Source organism: Eschrichtius robustus, chromosome 17, assembly GCF_028021215.1.
Source record: "Eschrichtius robustus isolate mEscRob2 chromosome 17, mEscRob2.pri, whole genome shotgun sequence".
Lineage (NCBI taxonomy): Eukaryota > Metazoa > Chordata > Mammalia > Artiodactyla > Eschrichtiidae > Eschrichtius > Eschrichtius robustus.
In genome coordinates, this window is record NC_090840.1 from 86,707,473 (window position 1) to 86,728,928 (window position 21,456).

The 21,456-nt window shown below is 50.1% G+C and overlaps 2 protein-coding genes across 5 annotated transcripts; both read left to right on the forward strand.

Annotated features, from left to right (window-relative positions):
* Positions 1 to 4,767: 4,767 nt before the first annotated feature.
* RPL8 (ribosomal protein L8) lies at positions 4,768 to 7,288 on the forward strand. Its single transcript, XM_068526203.1, has 6 exons — positions 4,768 to 4,848; positions 5,073 to 5,219; positions 5,300 to 5,441; positions 5,707 to 5,925; positions 6,746 to 6,861; positions 7,091 to 7,288. The coding sequence occupies exons 2-6, from the start codon at positions 5,082 to 5,084 to the stop codon at positions 7,247 to 7,249; spliced, it is 774 nt and encodes a 257-aa protein (XP_068382304.1). The 5' UTR covers positions 4,768 to 4,848; positions 5,073 to 5,081; the 3' UTR covers positions 7,250 to 7,288.
* Positions 7,289 to 8,776: 1,488 nt separating this feature from the next.
* Positions 8,777 to 19,741, forward strand: ZNF34 (zinc finger protein 34). 4 transcript variants are annotated; one of them, XM_068526161.1, is made up of 8 exons: positions 8,777 to 8,867; positions 13,198 to 13,389; positions 13,686 to 14,008; positions 14,089 to 14,141; positions 14,411 to 14,587; positions 14,877 to 15,003; positions 15,402 to 15,512; positions 17,548 to 19,741. In XM_068526161.1, exons 5-8 carry the CDS (start codon positions 14,555 to 14,557, stop codon positions 18,909 to 18,911), a joined length of 1,635 nt encoding a protein of 544 aa, XP_068382262.1. In that variant the 5' UTR covers positions 8,777 to 8,867; positions 13,198 to 13,389; positions 13,686 to 14,008; positions 14,089 to 14,141; positions 14,411 to 14,554; the 3' UTR covers positions 18,912 to 19,741. The 4 variants fall into 4 exon arrangements, with proteins under 4 accessions (XP_068382262.1, XP_068382263.1, XP_068382264.1 ...); XM_068526162.1 differs by having other exon boundaries at positions 14,501 to 14,587; XM_068526163.1 differs by lacking the exon at positions 14,089 to 14,141 and having other exon boundaries at positions 14,501 to 14,587.
* Positions 19,742 to 21,456: the final 1,715 nt, after the last annotated feature.

The following is a 21,456-nucleotide window of genomic DNA, read 5'->3' on the forward strand; positions in this document are numbered from 1 at the left end:
CCGTGGCTGAGTCCCATAGTCCTCACTGAGCCTTGGACCCACTGAGCAAACAGACTATTAACAGTAGGGGCCTGGGGAACTTCCCTGGTTGTCCAGTGGCTAAGACTCCACGCTCCCGATGCAGGGGGCCGGGATTCGATCCCTGGTCAGGGAACTAGATTCCGCATGCCACAACTAAAAAAAGATCTCACGAGCAGCTAAGACCCGGAGCAGCCTAAATAAATAAATAGATAATAAATATTTAGGGACTTCCCTGGTGGCGCAGTGGTTAAAAATCCGCCTGCCAATGCAGGGGACACGGGTTCGAGCCCTGGTCCGGGAAGATCCCACATGCCGCAGAGCAGCTAAGCCCGTGCGCCACAACTACTGGACCTGTGCTCTAGAGCCCACAAGCCACAGCTACTGAGCCTGTGTGCCACAACTACTGAAGCCCACGCGCCTAGAGCCTGTGCTCCGCAACAAGAGAAGCCACCACAATGAGAAGCCCGTGCACCGCAACAAAGAGTAGCCCCTGCTCGCTGCAACTAGAGAAAGCCCGTGCACAGCAACGAAGACCCAACACAGCCAATAAATAAATAAATTAATTAATTTAAAAAAATTGTTTAAAAAAATAATAAATATTAAAAAAAAAAGTCAGGGGCCTGCATGGTTCCCCAAATGGCCACAGTGCCCCTTCTCTGGGCCAACCCACATTACTTTCCAGCTATTTCCAGCCTGCGATTGGGATTCCAAGCTGTAAGTGTTCCCAGGGGAAAAGCCCAGTTTAAAAATTATTTTTGGGAATTCCCTGGCGGTCCAGTGGTTAGGACTCCACGCTTTCACGGCCAAGGGTGCAGGTTCAATCCCTGGTCGGGGAATTATGATCCCACAAGCTGTGCGGCCAAAAGAAAAATTATTTTCAAAGAGCTGTGTTTCCATGGCCAGTCTGGGCCATCTACTAGACTTTCTGTAGTCTAGTAGATGGCCCAGAGCAGTAACACTTTCAATGAACCAGAACAGACAGAGCCCCTGAAGGCCATCACCATCTCTGAGCACTCAGGAATCTGATGGTGTGCTAAAATGTACCTCGGGTTTGTTTTAATCGGGGATGGTAAGACATGCAGACTCGGAAGTGAAGGAAGACATTTATACTCACAGGTCTCTGGAATGGGAGGCAGGGCACACCACACGGGGCCACACAGGGAAGCACTAGGTTGGTCAGGAGGCAAAAGAGGGGAGGAAAGGTGTGGCCCAGAGCCTTCATTGGGATTTCCGCAGGAAGGAATGGGCGAGGCAGAGCAGGTACGCTGAGTAAGCTTAGGATCATATGTTTGAATAACTTCAGCAGGCTGCAGGTTATCAGGTTATCGGGGTGGTCTCTAGTTGTCCCGTACATGGCCCTGGGGTGATGTAAGGCAGGAACACATTGGTGTGGTGTGTGACTCTCATAAAGGAGATACTTGGGAGTGTGGGCTCTGGGTTGGTTGGTTTGTATCAAAACCTTGCTCTACAGGATACAAAATTAATGCACAGAAATCTCTTGCATTTCTATACACTAATGACGAAAAATCTGAAAGTGAAATTAAGAAAACACTCCCGTTTACCATTGCAACAAAAAGAATAAAATATCTAGGAATAAACCTACCTAAGGAGACAAAAGACCTGTATGCAGAAAATTATAAGACACTGATGAAAGAAATTAAAGATGATACAAATAGATGGAGAGATATACCATGTTCCTGGATTGGAAGAATCAACATTGTGAAAATGACTCTACTACCCAAAGCAATCTACAGATTCAATGCAATCCCTATCAAACTACCACTGGCATTTTTCACAGAACTAGAACAAAAAATTTCACAATTTGTATGGAAACACAAAAGACCCCGAATAGCCAAAGCAATCTTGAGAACGAAAAATGGAGCTGGGGGAATCAGGCTCCCTGACTTCAGACTATATTACAAAGCTACAGTAATCAAGACAGTTTGGTACTGGCACAAAAACAGAAATATAGATCAATGGAACAGGATAGAAAGCCCAGAGATAAACCCACACACATATGGTCACCTTATCTTTGATAAAGGAGGCAAGAATATACAGTGGAGAAAAGACAGCCTCTTCAATAAGTGGTGCTGGGAAAATTGGACAGATACATGTAAAAGTATGAAATTAGAACACTCCCTGACACCATGCACAAAAATAAACTCAAAATGGATTAAAGACCTAAATGTAAGGCCAGACACTATCAAACTCTTAGAGGAAAACATAGGCAGAACACTCTATGACATACATCACAGCAAGATTCTTTTTGACCCAGCTCCCAGAGAAATGGAAATAAGAACACAAATAAACAAATGGGACCTAATGAAACTTAAAAGCTTTTGCACAGCAAAGGAAACCATAAACAAGACCAAAAGACAACCCTCAGAATGGGAGAAAATATTTGCAAATGAAGCAACTGACAAAGGATTAATCTCCAAGATTTACAAGCAGCTCATGCAGCTCAATAACAAAAAAACGAACAACCCAATCCAAAAATGGGCAGAAGACCTAAATAGACATTTCTCCAAAGAAGATATACAGATTGCCAACAGACACATGAAAGAATGCTCAACATCATTAATCATTAGAGAAATGCAAATCAAAACTACAATGAGATATCATCTCACACCGATCAGATTGGCCATCATCAAAAAATCTAGAAACAATAAATGCTGGAGAGGGTGTGGAGGAAAGGGAACACTCTTGCACTGTTGGTGGGAATGTAAATTGATACAGCCACTATGGAGAACAGTATGGAGGTTCCTTAAAAAACTACAAATAGAACTACCATACGACCCAGCAATCCCACTACTGGGCATATACCCTGAGAAAACCATAGTTCAAAAAGGGTCATGTACCAAAATGTTCATTGCAGCTCTATTTACAATAGCCAGGACATGGAAGCAACCTAAATGTCCATCGACAGATGAATGGATAAAGAAGATGTGGCACATATATACAATGGAATATTACTCAGCCATAAAAAGAAATGAAATGGAGGTATTTGTAATGAGGTGGATGGAGTTAGAGTCTCTCATACAGAGTGAAGTAAGTCAGAAAGAGAAAAACAAATACAGTATGCTAACACATATATACGGAATCTAAGAAAAAAAAAAAAAAGCCATGAAGAACCTAGTGGCAAGACGGGAATAAAGACACAGACCTACTAGAGAATGGACTTGAGGATATGGGGAGGGGGTGGGGTGAGATGTGACAGGGTAAGAGAGTGTCATGGACATATATACACTACCAAACGTAAAATAGATAGCTAGTGGGAAGCAGCCACATAGCACAGGGAGATCAGCTCGGTGCTTTGTGACCACCTAGAGGGGTGGGATGGGGAGGGTGGGAGGGAGGGAGATGCAAGAGGGAAGAGATATGGGAACATATTGTATGTGTATAACTGATTCACTTTGTTATATAGCAGAAGCTAACACACCATTGTAAGGCAATTATACTTCAATAAAGATGTTTAAAACAAAAAAACAAACAAAAAAAAAAACCTTGCTCTAAGGTTCCTTTGCTATCTCTAGGAACGCCTTTTGGATTTAGCCTTGCTTGGCTCAAAAGCTGGCAGGAGGAACCAGGAGACCCCAAGCCCTGAACAGAAGCAGAAGTTCCCTGAGTCCCCCAGGGAAATGTTACCTGAGGAGGTCAGGGGCTTGGGGTCCTGAGAGCAAAATGAACGAGGTGCCGGAGGGGGCCTGAGGAGGTGGGCAGCAGGGGCTGCGGGTGACAGGCCTGTGCCCAGCACAGAGAGGCCTTATCACCACCTGCTCCTGTCTGACTCCTGCCCTGTACTCAACTTTTTTCCCACTTGGACCGGAGTCCCTTGAAGGCAGGGCCTGTGGTGTTTCCATCTTGCCTCACTCAGGGTCAGAGGGAGAGTGGAGGGCCACGTGCCCTGCCCCCCCATACTCCATCCTAGGGACCCCACAGCCCACAAGTCCAAGCACTGTCCCCACCTCCATCCCACTCTTCCTCTGCCCTTCTGGTCCTCCAGGCCTATCCCGAGCTGACCCCAGAGCCCGTCACCCTGCCCCACGGCGGCCCCGGTGCCCCTCAGCTCCTGGCCCTGCTGTAGGCTGTGCTGCCTCCGGGTGAGCTATCTCTGCCAAGAGTCGGCTGTCTCTCTGGGCGCCTCGTGCCCCGCTGTGGCTTCAGCATGTGGCCACATGGACCCTTCCTTCCCTCTCCTGTCACCTTCTCCTGATGTCTGTCTGGCCTCCACCCCTGCAAAACCCACCTGCCCGCACTGGTGCAAACACACCACCCCAGAGTCCTGAGCGCAAGCCCCTCTGCTCCCTGAGACCCCTGCCCTTACTCTCTCCCTACCTCGCTGGCTCTCCCTCCTCAGGCGTCACCTGCACACCCACTGCCCTGGTCACTAAGCTCTCCCTGTCCTCGCCTACTGACAGTTCTCACTCAGGGGATCCACCTCCTCTTCTGCTAATTCCAGGGACCCTCTCTGGAAGGACCCCTCCCACTTCTCCAGAAGCCCCCTCCCCGAAAGATGTGCCCTACTGCAGGCTCCCTTTCTGGTAGGCTTGCCCGCCCACTCGACGGCCCCGCGGCGGGAGAGCAGCCTCCCCGCCAGACCACCGGAGCCTCTGCGCACTGCGGGACCAACCACCTCAGTTCGCCTGCGCTGAGGCCCCGGCGCGCGGGAGGGGCCACTGGCCCCCTCGAGAGGACTACAAGTCCCGGCGTGCCTTGCGGTGGAGGCCGCCGCTCCTGGCCGGAAGGTTAAGGGCTCTCGGCCCCGCCCCGGAAGATAAGGCGGCTCTCAAGGGTCGCGTCTTCTCTTTCGGCCGTGCTCGGCAGCAGGTAGGGCGTGTTGGTGCTGTCCGGTGTCATCCGGTGCCATCCGGCGCCCTAGGGCCCGTGAGGGACCCCAGCCGGCTCTGCAGAAGGCGCCGGGTCGTACGGCCGGGGATGGGGGCGCGGAGGGCGCCGAGACCTGGAGGGAGGAGCCGGGGGAGCGGGAGCCCTGAAGCCGGGGTGGTGGGGGTGCCTGGGCGGCCCGGCCGCTAACCATGAGCCGCCCCCAGACTGCCGCGATGGGCCGCGTGATCCGTGGGCAGAGGAAGGGCGCCGGCTCCGTGTTCCGCGCGCATGTGAAGCACCGAAAGGGCGCCGCGCGTCTGCGCGCCGTGGACTTCGCCGAGCGACACGGCTACATCAAGGGCATCGTGAAGGTTCGGGGCGCGGGCTGGGGCGGGTGGGGGCGTGGGGCGCCCGGCGGGACCCACGGCACTCAAGCCACCTCGCCCCGCAGGACATCATCCACGACCCGGGCCGCGGCGCGCCCCTTGCCAAGGTGGTCTTCCGGGATCCGTACCGTTTTAAGAAGCGGACGGAGTTGTTCATCGCCGCCGAGGGCATCCACACTGGCCAGTTCGTGTACTGCGGCAAGAAGGGTGAGCGTCACGCCGAGATGGAAGGTCGCGGTGGGGAGGGACCTGCGGTTCCTTGAGGTTTACGCCTTGGGTCGGGGGAGGAACATTGAGGCAGCAGCCTTCACGTGGCGAGACCTGCTTGGCCACGCATGCCCGGTGGGTGCCCGGAGAGCTCTAGGAGGAGGCTGGCTGTGGAGTGCTGCTCTGGCCTTGTTTTTGGCAAGCAGTGGTTAAGACACACCACCTTACGCTGTTGACTGCCTGGTGCTGCTGCTTCCCCTCGCAGCCCAGCTCAACATCGGCAATGTGCTCCCGGTGGGCACCATGCCCGAGGGCACCATCGTGTGTTGTCTGGAGGAGAAGCCTGGTGACCGGGGCAAGCTGGCCAGGGCCTCTGGGAACTATGCGACTGTCATCTCCCACAACCCTGAGACAAAGAAGACCAGAGTGAAGCTGCCCTCTGGCTCCAAGAAGGTCATCTCTTCCGCCAACAGGGCTGTGGTCGGTGAGTGGAAGGTGGCAGTTGAATGCTGTGGGTCTCCTGTGGACAGCCAGCAGCTAGACAGGGGCCTGGAACCCAGCTCTCTGCTTCACTGAAGTGTGGGCTCTGTAAGCTTGAGCACAGCTCTAAAGCGGGCGTAGCAGTTCCTCCTACTTAACTGCTGGTTGGGTATTGAATGAGACCGAACCCGCTGGGACTCTTTAAGGCAGACTTGTCTGCGCTTGGGGATAACCTGGACTTACGTGATCCCTGCCCGTGCGTCCACCTGGTGAACATCCCACCAAGAGATGTGTGATTTCCTTAAAGTCACCCAGGAAAAAAGCGTATGAACCCAAGTTTGTTTACTTTGCTTTTGTCAACACCTTTGAATCCGTGTGGCAGAGCCAGGCTTGCATGGGGGAGGCTCTTGAGGATGTGCTCACAGAATAAACAGAACAACGGCAGAGAAGTGACAGGTTGGGTCAGCTGTCCTGTTTGGGGTGGGAGGTGCTTGGAGAGGAGCCCAGTGTCAGACCCTGCAAAGGGGACGGCTTCCTGGAGAACCGTGGATCAAGGTAGGCATTCCAGACGATGTGAATAAAGCCCTGGCTTAACGAGCCTGCAGCGCCTGAAGAAACTTGTCAGCTGATAGGCTGCAGGGGGACTTGGTGCTTGGTGATAGTTTCGAGGCATTTCTGAGGTTCCTGGGAACATGTGATCCTGTACGACACACGGGGGTGGGACACTGGCACGGACCGAGCAGAGGATGCTCTGCCTGATGGGAGGGTCCCCCAGTGCTGGGCAGGGTGTGATACATCTCCCTGAGGTCCCTGGTCTCCAACAGGTGTGGTGGCTGGAGGTGGCCGCATTGACAAGCCCATTCTGAAGGCCGGCCGTGCCTACCACAAGTACAAGGCAAAGAGGAATTGTTGGCCACGTGTGCGGGGTGTGGCCATGAATGTAAGTGGTCCAGAAGTGGGCAGTGGGGGGGTATTCAGCGTACTGGGGCTGTGAGATTGGGTGGACAGGCTCCTTCCTGCAGTGTTCCCTCTTCTCTGACGGGGGGGGGATCTGTAGTGTGAGGCTCTGGGTGATGGTTTGTAAGCACAGGCTGGTTGATTATACCCTTCCCCAAGCCCTCCTGAGGTAGGTCGGGGCCACCCCCAACACCGCTTCCCTCTTCCCGCAGCCTGTTGAGCATCCCTTCGGAGGTGGCAACCACCAGCACATCGGCAAACCCTCTACCATCCGCAGAGATGCCCCTGCTGGCCGGAAAGTGGGTCTCATTGCTGCCCGCCGGACTGGGCGTCTCCGGGGAACCAAGACTGTGCAGGAGAAAGAGAATTAGGGCTGGGGGCTCAATAAAGTTTGTCTTTTTCACAGCTGAGCTGCGCTCTTCCATGGTTTCAGAGGGAAGGGTCTTTGCTGGGATGAGTGCCCTGGTGCTCCACATATAGGGAGGAAGGAGGAAGATGAAGTAGTTGTACTAGTGAACAGTGGAAGCTTTGGACAGAGAAGGTGGAGCTGCTGGGTTGCTTCACATCTTGATTCCTGGAATCCCCCACCACCTGGACATGGAGCAGAGAAGCCCACTCACAAGGAGTGTAGCCCCCAGACCTCCGTTCACTAACTTGTCTTGAGCACTTGGAGAATCTGGATGAGGGTTTGGGTGCTGTTGGGTGAGAGTGGTGACCCTGGAGCCACAGGCTGGAGAGCAGGGGTGCTGCTTGCAATGGAAGGACCAGACTAGTTTCTCAACAGATAAGGGCTTCCTTTTTGGCAATAGCCCACTAGCACCTTGTCCCAGACTAAATGATGGACTGGTCAACAGGGCAGACTGGGCACCAAAATGGGAGTGGAGGCCCATCAGTGCCTCAGGACCAGGACACTGGCTTCCCAGAGGCCAGCCAGAGCCCCCTGCCCCTAGTGGTACCCCTTGTGAGCTGATGTGAAAGCAGGAGCTGCAAGCCACTGTGCCTAACTGACCACTGGAGTGAGTGGTAGGCTGACGGGGACAGCAGGGGTGGATGGCAGGCTGAGGTGGGACACGCCTTTACAGACTGGGCGGAAGGGCACTGGCTGGAGTCTCACGCATGAGAACTGGTCACCTGGACTGTTCTGGGAGACTGGCAGGGTTCCTCCTGGGTGGTAGGGCCTCACTGGTTGCCAGGTGGCTCCTTGTTCTCATGGTCCATACCTGTCTCTACTGCGAACCTCAGTTCTAGTTTTGCCTTCCTGGGGCCCCACGTGTCCTATGCCACCCACACCTAGACAGTGACCCAGTCGGGCTAGGACCTCGGTCATGAGAGGAGGGCAATGGTTCCTTCTGAAGGAAAGGGCACTGGACATGTTCGCCTGAACCCTAACCTGCTTGCAATATTGCTCCCTTCTGGGTAAAGTGGCCTGGGGCTTTGTCCAGGGGACTGGCCAACAGGGAGAGTTTGCTCCAGGAGCATTCAGGCACTCAGACCCTGAGTGGACACTGGGCCCCATTTACAGGAGTTGGGGCTGGGGGCAGTGGGTTAAACTAAAACAAGGGCTGCTTTGACCAGTAAGTATCCTCTTCACATGGCCCTGAGAAAGGGCGTGGTTTTCTGCCTTCAGCTGCAAAGGAAAGGGCCTGCCTGAACTTTTGTTGGTTGCAGTGCCTTGAGAGTTTCACTGAAAAGGAGAATTACTGGAAATCTGCTGGTCACCAAAGCCTCTGCTTTGCCTTCACTGCGAAGCCTGGGGGTCGTGGTTGCAGACTGCCACCTGGTGGCAGCGTTCCCGATCTACGACGCAGCTTCTACTTTCCTCGAGGCGGCCGACCACCGAGACGCGGCGTCCGTTTCCCAGAGCGACCCTAAGGCGTCTTCAGCCGGGATCCGGGAGGAGGGCTACGTCACTTCCGGTCGGGTTTCGGTCGGCTGGGCCGGAGCGGCAGGCGGGGCCTGGTCGGGCGGCCGCCGTTGGGCGGCGCCGAGGTGAGTGTGGGGCGGCGGGGGCGGCGGGGGCGGCGGGGGCGGCGGGGGCGGCGGGGCCTCCCGGGCGCGGAGCGCGGACCCTCCCCTCGACACCGAGAGCTCCCGCCCCGGGTCCCACTGCAAGGCCCCGAACTCTATTGGTCTCCCCCGGTCGGGGTCGTTCCTCGCCAGGCCCCTCTCCCGCCGCGGAGTCTCCGTCACCGGTCCCAAGCCCGCCCTGGGTTCTCTCAACCGGACTCCCCTCCCGGGTCGCCCCAAAGGGCTGCTTTCGCGGCGCGAGATGCCACCGGTAACCAGGCGCCGCGCGCGCCGGCCTCGCGCTGTTGTGCTCCCCTCTCTCTCTCCGCCCCCAACTCGTTCCGCCCCCAACTCGTTCCGCCCCCGGTTCCCTCCTCGCGGGCCTCCAGCTGGGGGGTTCATGCCCGCGCACGCTCCCGTCACCTCCAGCGTCAGCCCGCCTCCGCATTTCCCCCGCGGCCCTGCGGGTCCCGCACCCCGCCCCACCCTTCTGCTTCTGGCCCTCGGAAGCCTTTCTCCCAGCAGCTAAATTTTTGTTTCTCTTTCTAGAGACTTTTATTCAAGGTCTGAAACCTTTTTATTTGCCCCATTGTTTTGTGCTTTTAAAATGTAGCATTAAAAAATCTTTTTCGATAAAACTTAAGTACAGAGAATGGATTAGCAAACGTCAGGGACTGGGATTGCCAGTTCTCTTTTTGCTACAATTTTTTCAAGCCCCTCCCCCCGCCCTTTTTTTTTGTAATTTAAGAAAACTGTTAAAAACCCTGGCGGTCCAGTGGCTAAGACTCCGCGCTCCCAATGCAGGGGGCCTGGGTTTGACCCCTGGTCAGGGAACCAGATCCCACATGCCGCAACTAAGAGTTTGCATGCCGCAACTAAGACCCGTAGCAGTCTAAATTAAAAAAAAAAAAAAATCCTCTTAGCAAATTTCAAAGTATATAATACAGTATTGTTAACTATAGTTACCTGGCTGTTCATTAACTCTCCAGAACTTACTCATCTTGCATAACTGAAAGTTTGTACTCTGACCAACATGTCCATTTTCATTAACCCCCAAACCCTGGCGACCACCATTCTACCCCTTGAGTCTATGATTTGGACTGTTTTAGATACCACGTATAAGTGAGATCATGCGGCGTTTGTCTTTCTGTGTCTGGCTTATTTCACCTAGTATAATGCTCTCCAGGTTCATCCATGTTGTTGCCAATGACAGGAATTCCTTTTTTTTTTTTTTTAATTTTTACACTTTATTTATTTATTTATTCTTTTGGCTGTGTTGGGTCTTCGTCTCCGTGCGTGGGCTTTCTCTAGTTGCGGCGAGCGGGGGCCACTCTTCATCGCGGTGCGCGGGCCTCTCACCGTCGCGGCCTCTCTTGTTGCGGAGCACAGGCTCCAAACGCGCAGGCTCAGTACTTGTGGCTCACGGGCCTAGTCGCTCCGCGGCATGTGGGATCTTCCCAGACCAGGGCTCAAACCCGTGTCCCCTGCATTGGCAGGCAGACTCTCAACCACTGCGCCACCAGGGAAGCCCATCCTTCTTTTTTTAATGACTGAATAATACTCCATTGTATATATATGCCACATTTCTTTTTTTCCCTTGTTTTTATTTATTTATTTTTTGCCACATTTACTTTATCCTTTCATCCATGGACAGACGTTTAGGTTGTTTCCATGACTTAGCTGTTGTGAATAATGCTGCAGTGAACACGGGAGTGCAGATCTCACTTTGAGCTCCAGATTTCATTTCTTTTGGCTATATACTGAGAAGTAGGATTGTTGGATCATATGGTGGTTCTACTTATAATTTTTTGAGGAACCTTCATACTGTTTTTCATAGTTGATGCACCAATTTACATTTCCACCAACAGTGTGCAAGGGTTCCCTTTTCTCCAAATCCTCACCAATGCTTATCTTTTGCTTTTTTTTTTTGAAAAGGTAAAGGATGTTCTTTTTTTAAAATTAATTTATTTTTGGCTGCGTTGGGTCTTCATTGCTGCACACGGGCTTTCTCTAGTTGCGGCAAGCGGTGGCTTCTCTTGTTGCGGAACACGGGCTCTACAGGCACGCGGGCTTCAGTAGTGTGGCACTCGGGCTCAGTAGTTGTGGCTCACAGGCTCAGTAGTTGTGGCACATAGGCTTAGTTGCTCCGTGGCATGTGGGATCTTCCCAGACCGGGGCTCGAACCCGTGTCCCGTACATCAGCAGGTGGATTCCTAACCACTGCGCCACCAGGGAAGACCCACCTGGCAACTCTTTACATAGTATATCCATTGTATCTACAAGTATTTACATAACATCTACATTGTGTTAAGTATTATAAGTAATCTAGAGATGAGTTAAAGTATACGGGAGGATGTGTATGTGTGTGGGTTATATGCAAAGACTATGCCATTTTATATAAGGGAGTTGAGTATTTTCAGATTTTGGTGTCCTATTGGGGTCCTGGAATCAATTCTGCATGGACACCTAGGGACAGCTGTATCTCACTTTTATTACCACAGCCTTATAATAAGACTTGAGGACTTCCCTGGTGGCTCAGTGGTTAAGAATCCGCCTGCCAGTGCAGGGGACACGGGTTCGAGCCCTGGCCCGGGAAGATCCCACATGCCATGGAGCAACTAAGCCCGTGTGCCGCAACTACTGAGCCTGCGCTCTAGAGCCTGCGAGCCACAACTACTGAGCCCACGTGCCACAACTACTGAAGCCCGCACGCCTAGAGCCTGTGCTCCACAGCAAGAGAAGCCACCTCAGTGAGAAGCCCGCGCACCGCAACAAAGAGTAGCCCCCGCTCAATGCAACTAGAGAAAGCCCGCGCACAGCAACGAAGACCCAATGCAGCCAAAAAATAAAATAAATAAATAAATAAATTTATAAAAAAAAAAAAAAGACTTGATATCTGGTAGGGCATGGCTCTGCCTTAGTTCTTCTTTGGCATTGCCTTGGTTAATCTTATTAGATCATTACTCTTGTGATGTTTAGAGTCATTTTGGTCAGATATCATGATATGTCCCGTTGCAGTTTTGCTTGTACAGAATTAATAGATTCATCTGGGGAGAACTGCCATTTTTGTGATATCGAGCCCTTCTGTTTATGAACGTTGTCTGTTTCTCCATAGGTTTTGTTTTTTTATGTGTGTGTCCTTCAATGAAGTTTTATCATCTTGTCCATAAAGTTCCTTTTTTTTTGTTAGATTTCGTAGGTGCGGTATAGTTTTTGTAGCTGTTAAGAATGCTGGTTTTTTGGTTGCTGATTGTTAGTATATGGGAGTGATATTAATTAGTCTATTGACCTTGTATATGGCAATCCTGTTGAACTCTTATCATCCCAACACTGGGTTGATACTCTCGGATTTTCTATGTAGATTGTCTTTTTTCTTCTTCTTCTTCTTTTTTATTTTGGTTGCATGGTGGCATGTGGAATCTTAGTTCCCCAACCTGGGATCAAACCAGTGTCCCTTGCAGTGGAAGCACGGAGTCCTAACAACTGAACTGTAGCTTGTATTTCTTTTTCTGTGACTTAATGCATTGGCTAGCGTCTTTGGTACACTGTTACATAGCAGCTGGGTGAGGGAGCAAGCATCTGCCTCTTGTCGCTGACTAATGCTAATGCTTCTGTTGTGTTCCCTTAGCGTTGTTATGAAACAGACTTGAGTGCTAGGAGTGCCAGGGTCTTGGCCTGCACTCTGAGAACCACTACTCTTATGTGTGGTATGTAGAGTTGTGTTCCCTTTTTTGTTCTTAATAGTATTTTCTTTTCCATCTTTTCCCCTTTCCCACTTTGGACTTGCCATACGTCTGTGTATTTTATTAGCATTTTCAAAGAACCAAGGTTGAGATTATTTTCTGTTTCTTTAAATTGTGTTTATTTTTTTTCATTTTCTTTCCTTGAATCGCTTTCTTATTCTGTGCCTGGTTTCTTGTTGAATGCTTAGATTATTATTTCAATCTCTTTGTTAAAATAAGTGCATTAAGGTTTCCCTTAGGTAATCTTTGTTTCCATTTCCACCTTAATTTCCATTTCTGTGTTTTTCTTGAAGGGGGGTCCTTTTTTAAATCAGATACTTCTAGTGGAACAACAATATGAAAGTTTGCCAAATGATATCAGCCTTTGGAATTTTTTGTGTTTTATATATATATATATATACACACACATTTTTTAAGGTTTATTTTTTATTATTTATTTTATTTTATTTTATTCTTGGCTGCGTTTGGTCTTAGCTGTGGCACGCGGAATCTTTTGTTGCGGTGTGCGGGCTCTTTGTTGCGGCATGTGGGCTTCTCTCTAGTTGTGGTGTGTGGGTTTTGTCTTCTAGTTGTGGCGCGCAGGCTCCAGGGCGTGTGGACTCAGAAGTTGTGGCACGCGGGCTTAGTTGCCCCGTGGCATGTGGGATCTTACTTCTCCGAGCAGTGATCAAACCCACATCCCCTGCATTGGAAGGCAGATTCTTTACCACTGGACCACCAGGGAAGTCCATGGAATATTTTGAAACTTTCTTGTTTGTCTGGTATGTGTTATTTCTTATAATATTCAGTGTACATTTTGAAAAAGTGTATTCTCCGTGTTTTAAGTAAGTATCCTCTATTTGATCCACTCATTTCTGAGGGAAGTGTGTTAATAAAATCTCTCATTCCAGGGGAGGGTTTGCATGTTTCTCTTTGGCACTGCACTTAGCTTTGGTTTTCTACACTTCGAGGATTTGTTTGTAGATACACATGTTTGTAATTACAGCTTTTGGTGGATTTTTCCTTTTATTAATACCCGGTGTCTGCTTTTGTTCCTAATAATGATTTTTGCTTTCAGTCTTGTTTTGATTGGTATAAACATCGCTAAGGCACATGCAGCAAAGCATGTTCAGCTCGCAAACACCGTGCTAAGGGGAAGAAGGCAGCACAGAGTGCAAAAGGCATAGCCCCTCTGACAGAGTCCACAGGGCGCTGATCTGTGCTGCCAGGAGCCAGGCAGAGGTTCTCCTGGGAGGCCAGCAAGGAGGCAGAGCCTGCAGCAGTGGCAAGGCTGTCAGGGCCTGGTTCTGTGGGCCGGGCCCCTCGAGCTGTGTGTTCGATTTGTCGACTCTGCTGTATAAACGTCATACTCCAATAAAGAGCTTTAAAGATACAGAAAAGGTAAATATAGCTATTATAGCTTTATTTTAATTAGTGTTTCTTTGGTCTGTTTTATATTTAGCCTTTCTGTGTTATTTTAGGTTATATAGGTCCATTTTGTGTATCTAATTGGAGAGTCTTGTGCTTCCAGTAGGTGAGTTTAATCCTTTTACTTCTAACTGTTACACATCCATTGGTCTTGTTTCTACTAGTTTTGTGTTTTTTGCCTCCTCATCTTTGACTTTGCTTTATGCCTTCTATTGATTTTTTTTTTCACTCCTTTTTCTTCCTCAGCCCTTAATGTGTTATCTTTATTCTTTCATATAAAGTGAATGACTGTTTCCATCCTCCTCCTGAATGAGACTACTTGATGCCCAGGAGGAGGTGGGGGCAGATGACCTGAAATGTTGTACGTGTCTGCAGGGAGCAGAGTCTGCCCGGGAGGCCGAGCACTGAGGCCGGCTGCAGGAGGGGCCAGGCTGGACCTCCACATGTTCCTCTCTCTTCCCTCAGCACCTGAGTGACTGGCTCCTGCTTCCATTCCCGGGAAGCCCAGGGTACTAGGCAATGGCAGCTTTGCATCTGTCTGCCCTGCCCCAGGTGAGCATCTGTCTTCCCTGGGAGGCGTGAGGTCTTCTCCCAGGGCTTCCTTGTCTGCTTGGCCACAGCAAACACTGTCAGGCATCTCTGCTGTGGGGCGCTGAGCAGAGGAAGGGTGACCCTGGGAATCCCCCAACCTTCCTGAGTGAGCTGGCTCAGCAGCCAAAGGGTCAGGTCACCCCCTAGGGCCACGCTGAGGGATCAGGCCTGTGATCACCCCTGTGCTGCTTCTCTAGCCCGGGCCCAGCCTGAGCCACGCTTGGGCCTGCAGCAGCTCTTGTTGTTGCAGGCTGAAGTGACCTTCGAGGACGTGGCCGTGCTCCTCTCCAGGGAGGAGTGGGGCCGTTTGGGCCCTGTTCAGAAGGGCCTCTACAGGGATGTGATGCTGGAAACCTACAGGAACCTGGTCTCGCTGGGTGAGGCCCCTTTCTGGGATGCAACTCAGGGAACAGTCCTGGGGACTCAGGGCTCAGCAGGGGCTGGGCTGGGGGCCTCATCCCCTGGGCCCAGAGACGGGTGTCACTGACCCTGGTCCCAGGCAGGCCTGGTCTGCACAGAGGAGGGCCCTGGGTGGAGATGGGTTCGCCAGCACCGGATAAGACTGCCTCCCTGCCCCAGGCCCAACGTAGGTGCACCTCCTGGTGGAGAGAGTCCCCTGTGCTCAGATCTTCATCTTCATGACCACGTCCACCCCTCCAGGGAGTATCCAGACTTCACATCACCCCCTGTACCTGTGTGTCCTCTCCCCCGCCAGTCCCAGGGTGAGCCCACACTGTGTCCTTGGCATCAACCCCAGGCCTCGTCTCCTTCCCAGGAGCTGGACCTACAGGCCCCAAGCCGGAGGTGATTACACAGTTGGAGCGAGGGGATGAGCCGTGGGTCCTGGACGTGCAGGGGAGAGAGGGACCGACCATCGATGGCTCAGGTGCGTAGCGGGGCTGACTCCCCGACTCACTTGCTGAACAAGTGGGGGTCCACGTGGGGGTTCACAATATGTAGTGTCAGCCGACTCATGAGTTTGGAGGAAGATGCATTATGGCCAGCGCAGTAGCCCTGGGAGTGGCCTCTGCTGAAACCCGGGTCACCTTTGCCAGCCTGGGTGCCACAGTGGGGTGACTCTTTTAACTGAAGTATAGTTGATTTACAATGTTGTTAGTTTCAGGTGTACAATGTAGCGATTAAGTATTTTTACAGGTTATACTTCATTTAAAGTTGCTACAAAGTAATGGCTGTTTCCCTGTGCAGCACAGTATATTGCTTATTTACAGGGTGATTCTTGAGCTGAATCTTGTAGGAGGGTAAGAAGGGGCAATGTTGGTGGAGGAGAAAAGAGGAAGGCACTCGGGTGTGCTGTGAAGGAAGGCCAGGCCCCCAGGACTCCATGGAGCCCTGCTGTCCAGAGCTCATGCCCTCCGAGGGGCGTCAGACCGTCAGGCGGGGCCACAGCGATGGAGAACATCGCTTCGTTTGCCCTCTTCTGAGTTAACCTACTAGATGATTACAGGCCATTATAGGAAAGGGAGGGAGTACACATCACCCCAGATCCTAGCACCCAGATACAAATGTGTTCCGGTGTGTACCTGCTGTCCCTTTTCCAGTGAAGTCTGGTCTGCACCCACACACAGACATCGCTTCCTAATAGGAATGCAGTGATCTGTGTGCATTGTGGGGTCGCTGGATTTTTCACTGAATGCATTTCCATTTCTGTGCACACGAGCTGCGGTCTCTGCTCTCAGTGGAAGTGCTGTGGGGAATGGTGTCCTCTGGGTTCATTGCTACAGAGAACGCTGATGAGTGACTTTTTGCAGGTGTCTTGCTGATGTCCTAGGAAGGAACTTTCGGCTCAAAGAACTTGAATTTCACGTTTGTAAATTTGTTTATTCAAGTATAAATACTTACAGAAATGGGACAGACCCTATTTACAGCTCAGTCGATTTTTATGAAAATCCATCATCCAGATCAAAATAGAGAACATAGCTAGTTCCCTGGGAGCCCGCAGGGCCTCCTCAGTCATTTCTCACTGCTCCCTACCAGCCCTTCTCTCTTGACTCCTGCGGGGCACCTGCATGTGGTGAACCTGCCATGTTGTATGGAGTTTGTTCTGTCTGTTCGCTGTTCTGTCTTGAACACACCACAAGTTTTTTCCATTGTACTTCTGCAGGGCATTTGGTTGTCCCCATTTTGGGGCCGTGTGTGTGTGTGTGTGTGTGTCTTGGCTCACAGAGAATGCATTTTTGTTGAGTGTATTCCTGCAAGTGGAGTTACTGTGCCTTGTCAGGGAAGAAAGGGTGGAGACATGGGCCTCAGACTTGAGGGCATCCCGTGTTGCATCTTGAGTTTAAGGTGCTGGTGGCTCCCGGGGTGGCCTCTCAGGCCCCTGGGAAGAGCCCGGGGAATGGGCGTGGCCTGCTAGGGAGGGCTGAGGGACCCAGCTTCTGTGTGCTCTATCCTCTCCTCCTCAGTTGGCATGAGCTCTGCTCTCTGCCCTTCTGGGGAGGCAGCTGGTTTTCCCACCGTGGATTTTGGGGTGGATTAGCTGTTGTTAGGCAGCCTTACACTCGCTCAGCTTTAATTTCTTTGTCAGATATCCTTCATGACTTTTGGGACCCCTCCTTGCTCTGGTTTCCATGATGCTATGAAGCTTCCATCTTCTGTCCTTTTGTGATGAGGACAGGTATCCTGCAGTCCCAACCAAGCAGGCTTTGTGGGCAGAAGGCAGGCAGGAATGGTGTGGGTGTTAAGAGTTGGGCGTATGCTTGTGCTGCCACGAGATTGCAGCCCTGGGTGAGGCTTTTAGGCCTCTGGGCTCCAGGCTCTCATGTCTGCAAGACTTTGGAGATGGTGTTGTTGTGACTTTGGAGATGGTGGAGATGGTACTCCACAGGTGGTCAGCAGCATCTTTATACCTTCCTTCCAGAGTCAGAACAGGTGACCCTGAGGTGTTCCATTTGTTGTTTCAGCTCATGGGACCAGGAGTGAGAACCAGGAGTTGACTTCAGGCGAGATGCTCTATGGGGAAGAACTGGACCAACTCAGGGGGAGTGTTCTCCAGGGACCTGAGCCGGGAGAAGCCTGTGAGCATGTCAGGGAGCCAGAGGGGAACATGGACGGGCCTGTGGAGCAGAGAGGCCCCAGGCCAGTCACACTGGCCAACAAGGAGAGTGGCCTGGAGTGTGGGGGAAACCTCAGGTTGGGGTCAAGCCCTCTCGCTGATCAGAGACCTCACAAATGCGATGTATGTGAGCAAAGTTTTGAACAGAGATCATACCTTAATAACCATAAGCGTGTACACAGGTCCAAAAAAACAAATATAGTTCGTGATTTAGGGGAAGTTTTCACTGCAAATTTAGTTGTTAAAGAAGATCACAAAATTCCTATTGGGAAAAAATTACATTATTGTGGTTGCTGTGGGAAAGCCTTCAGGTATAGTGCTAACCTTGCCAAGCACCAGCGGCTGCACAGCGAAGAGAAGCCGTACAAGTGCGACGAGTGTGGGAAAGCCTTCCACCAGAGCTGCGAACTCATCAATCACCGCAGGATGCACTCCGGGGAGATCCCCTACCGCTGCGATGAGTGCGGGAAGACGTTCAATCAGAGGCCCAACCTCATGAAGCATCAGAGGATCCACACTGGGGAGAAGCCCTACAAGTGTGGTGAGTGTGGGAAGCACTTCAGTGCCTACTCGTCCCTCATTTATCACCAGAGGATCCACACTGGAGAGAAGCCCTACAAGTGCAACGACTGTGGGAAGGCCTTCAGTGACGGCTCAATCCTCATCCGACATCGTCGGACTCACACTGGAGAGAAGCCATATGAGTGCAAAGAATGTGGCAAAGGCTTTACCCAGAGTTCTAACCTTATTCAACATCAAAGAATTCACACTGGAGAAAAACCCTATAAATGTAATGAATGTGAGAAAGCCTTCATCCAAAAAACCAAGCTTGTTGAACATCAGAGAAGCCACACTGGAGAAAAGCCCTATGAATGTAATGACTGTGGCAAAGTCTTCAGCCAGAGCACCCACCTCATCCAGCATCAGAGGATCCACACGGGAGAGAAACCCTACAAGTGCGGTGAGTGTGGGAAGGCCTTCCACAACAGTTCCAGACTCATCCACCATCAGAGGTCACACCACGGAGAGAAGCCGTACAAATGCACTGATTGCAAGAAAGCCTTCAGCCAGGGCACATACCTCCTGCAGCACCGGAGGATCCACACCGGGGAGAAGCCGTACACGTGCAGCGAGTGTGGCAAGGCCTTCAGGCACAGCTCCAACATGTCCCAGCATCAGAGGATTCATCTCCGGGAAGACTTTTCCCCGTGACTGGGGGAGGCCCCTGAGGTCTGCTGTGCACTTCCTGCGTGTGACCCACCCAGCCCTTTACTTGCTGTCCACATAGTGTTGTCACAGGTGAAAGAGCATTTCTGTCTAATTAAAAAAAAAATCTTAAAACAGAAGCAGTGCATGTTCATTTTAGAGAAATCGAGTGAGAAACATAAGCAAACAGGAGAAACTCCTGTAGCCTCCCCTTAGACAAAGAGAACTCACCACCACTGCGCCCGGTGTAGGTTTTGTCCAGACACACCGAACAGCATCCTCAAGAGAAGTACTGTGGTGCTTTCTGTGCAGCTCGTTTCCTCAATCCTGGAAAACTCACACTGGAGAGAATTCTATGTGTTTACATGGTTTTACACATTGTAAATTTTTAAAAATTAGCATTTTCTGTATCACTTAATAGAATTGCCTTTTTTATTGTGGTAAAATATATACAACATTACATGTACCATTTAAACCATTTTTACGTGTACAATTCAGTGGCATTAGATACATTCACAATATTGTATAACCATCAGCAAATCTGTTTCCAAACTGTTTTATCCGAAACAGAAACTCTGCACCCATTAAACAGTAATTGTCCACCCTCCCCCTTTCCATTTTTCTGTCTCAGAGAATTTTTCTATTCTAAGTACGTCATATAAGTGAGGTCATAACAACATTTGCCCTTTATGTCCTGGCTTATTTCACTTAGCATAATGTCCTCAAGGTTCATCGTGTTGTAACAGGTGTCAGGACGACATTCTTTCTTTACAGCTGAATAATAATTGCACTGTTTGTAGATACCACGTTTTGTTTACCCATCATTTGTTGATAGATTACTTGGGTGTTTCCGCATGTTGATTATTGTGCGTAATGCTGCTATGAACATTGGTATACAGATCTGTACTTGTACTTTCCCTACTTTCAGTACTTTGGGGTATAATCCTAGGAGTAAAACTGCTGGATTATATGGTAATTCTATGTTTAAGTTTCTGAAGAATGGCCACACTTTTCCACAATGGCAGTACTATGTTATATCCCCACTAGCAATTCACGAAGGTTCCAGTTTCTCTACATCCTTGTCAATACTTGTTATTTTCCCATTATTTTGTTCATAGTCATCCTAATGGGTGTGAAGTGGTAACTCACTGTGGTTTTGTTTTGCATTTCCATGATGACTAATGATATTGAGCATCTTTTTATGTGCTTATGGACCATTTATTTCTATTCCTTCTTTGGAGAAATGTCTATTCAAATCCCTTGCCCATTTTTGAATTGGGCTGCTTGTTTTTGTTGTTGAGGTGTAGGAGTTATGTATTTTGCATAGTAATCCTTTATCAGATATAATAACTGGCAAACATTTTCTCATTCTATGAGTTGTCTTTCTAGTCTCTTGATAGTGTCCTTTGATGCCAGAAGGTTTTAATTTTTATGATGTTCAGTTTATCTATTTTTTCTCTTGTTGCCTGTGCTCAGGGTGTCATATCCAGGAAATCATTGCTAAATCCAAGATTATGAAGATTTGCCCCTACGTTTTCTTCTAAGGGATTTTATATTTTTAGATATTATGTTTTGGTCTTTGATCTGTTTTGAGCTAATTTTTATATATGGTATAAGATAAGGGTCCAACTTTAAACTTTTCTGTGTGTGGTTATCCAGTTTTCCCTATAACATTTTTGGAAAAGTCTTTTCTTTTACCCCACTGAATGGTGTGTTAGCTCAAGCTGTCACAACAAAATACCACAGACCAGGTGGCTTAAAAACCAGAAATTTATTTCTCACATTTCTGGAGACTAAGAAGTCCAAGATTGGGCTTCACTGGTGGTGCAGTGGTTAAGAATCTGCCTGCCAATGCAGGGGACACAGGTTCAAGCCCTGGTCCAGGAAGATCCCACATGCCACGGAGCAACTAAGCCCGTGCGCCACAGCTAGTCAGCCTACGCTCTGGAGCCCGTGTGCCACAACTACTGAAGCCTGTGTGCCTAGAGCCTATGCACCACAACAAGAGAAGCCACTGCAGTGAGAAGCCTGCGCACCTCAATGAAGAGTAGCCCCTGCTCGCCACAGCTAAAAGAAAACCTGCGTGCAGCAACGAAGACCCAATGCAGCCAAAAATAAATAAATAAAATAAATTTAAAAAAAAAACAACAAAAAACCAAGCCCAAGATCAAGGTGTTGGCTGATTCAGCTCCTGGTGAGGATTCCTTTCCAAGCTTGCAGTACAGCCGCCTCACTGTGTCCTCACTTGGTGGAGAAAGATCTCAGGTGTCACTTCCCTCTTCTTATCAGGGCACCAGCCCTATGGCATTAGGGCCCCACCCTATGACCTCATTTAACCTTTATCACCACTTCACAGGCCTTACCTCCACATACAGTCACATTGGGGGTTAGAGCTTCAGCTTATGAATTTTGAGGGGGCACAAACATTCAGTTCATAACAAATGGTCTTGGCACCCTTGTCAAAAATCGACTGTACATGCAAGGGTTTATTTCTAGGCTCTATTCTCTTCCATTGGTTATATGTCCTTATGCCAGCATCGCACTGTTTTGA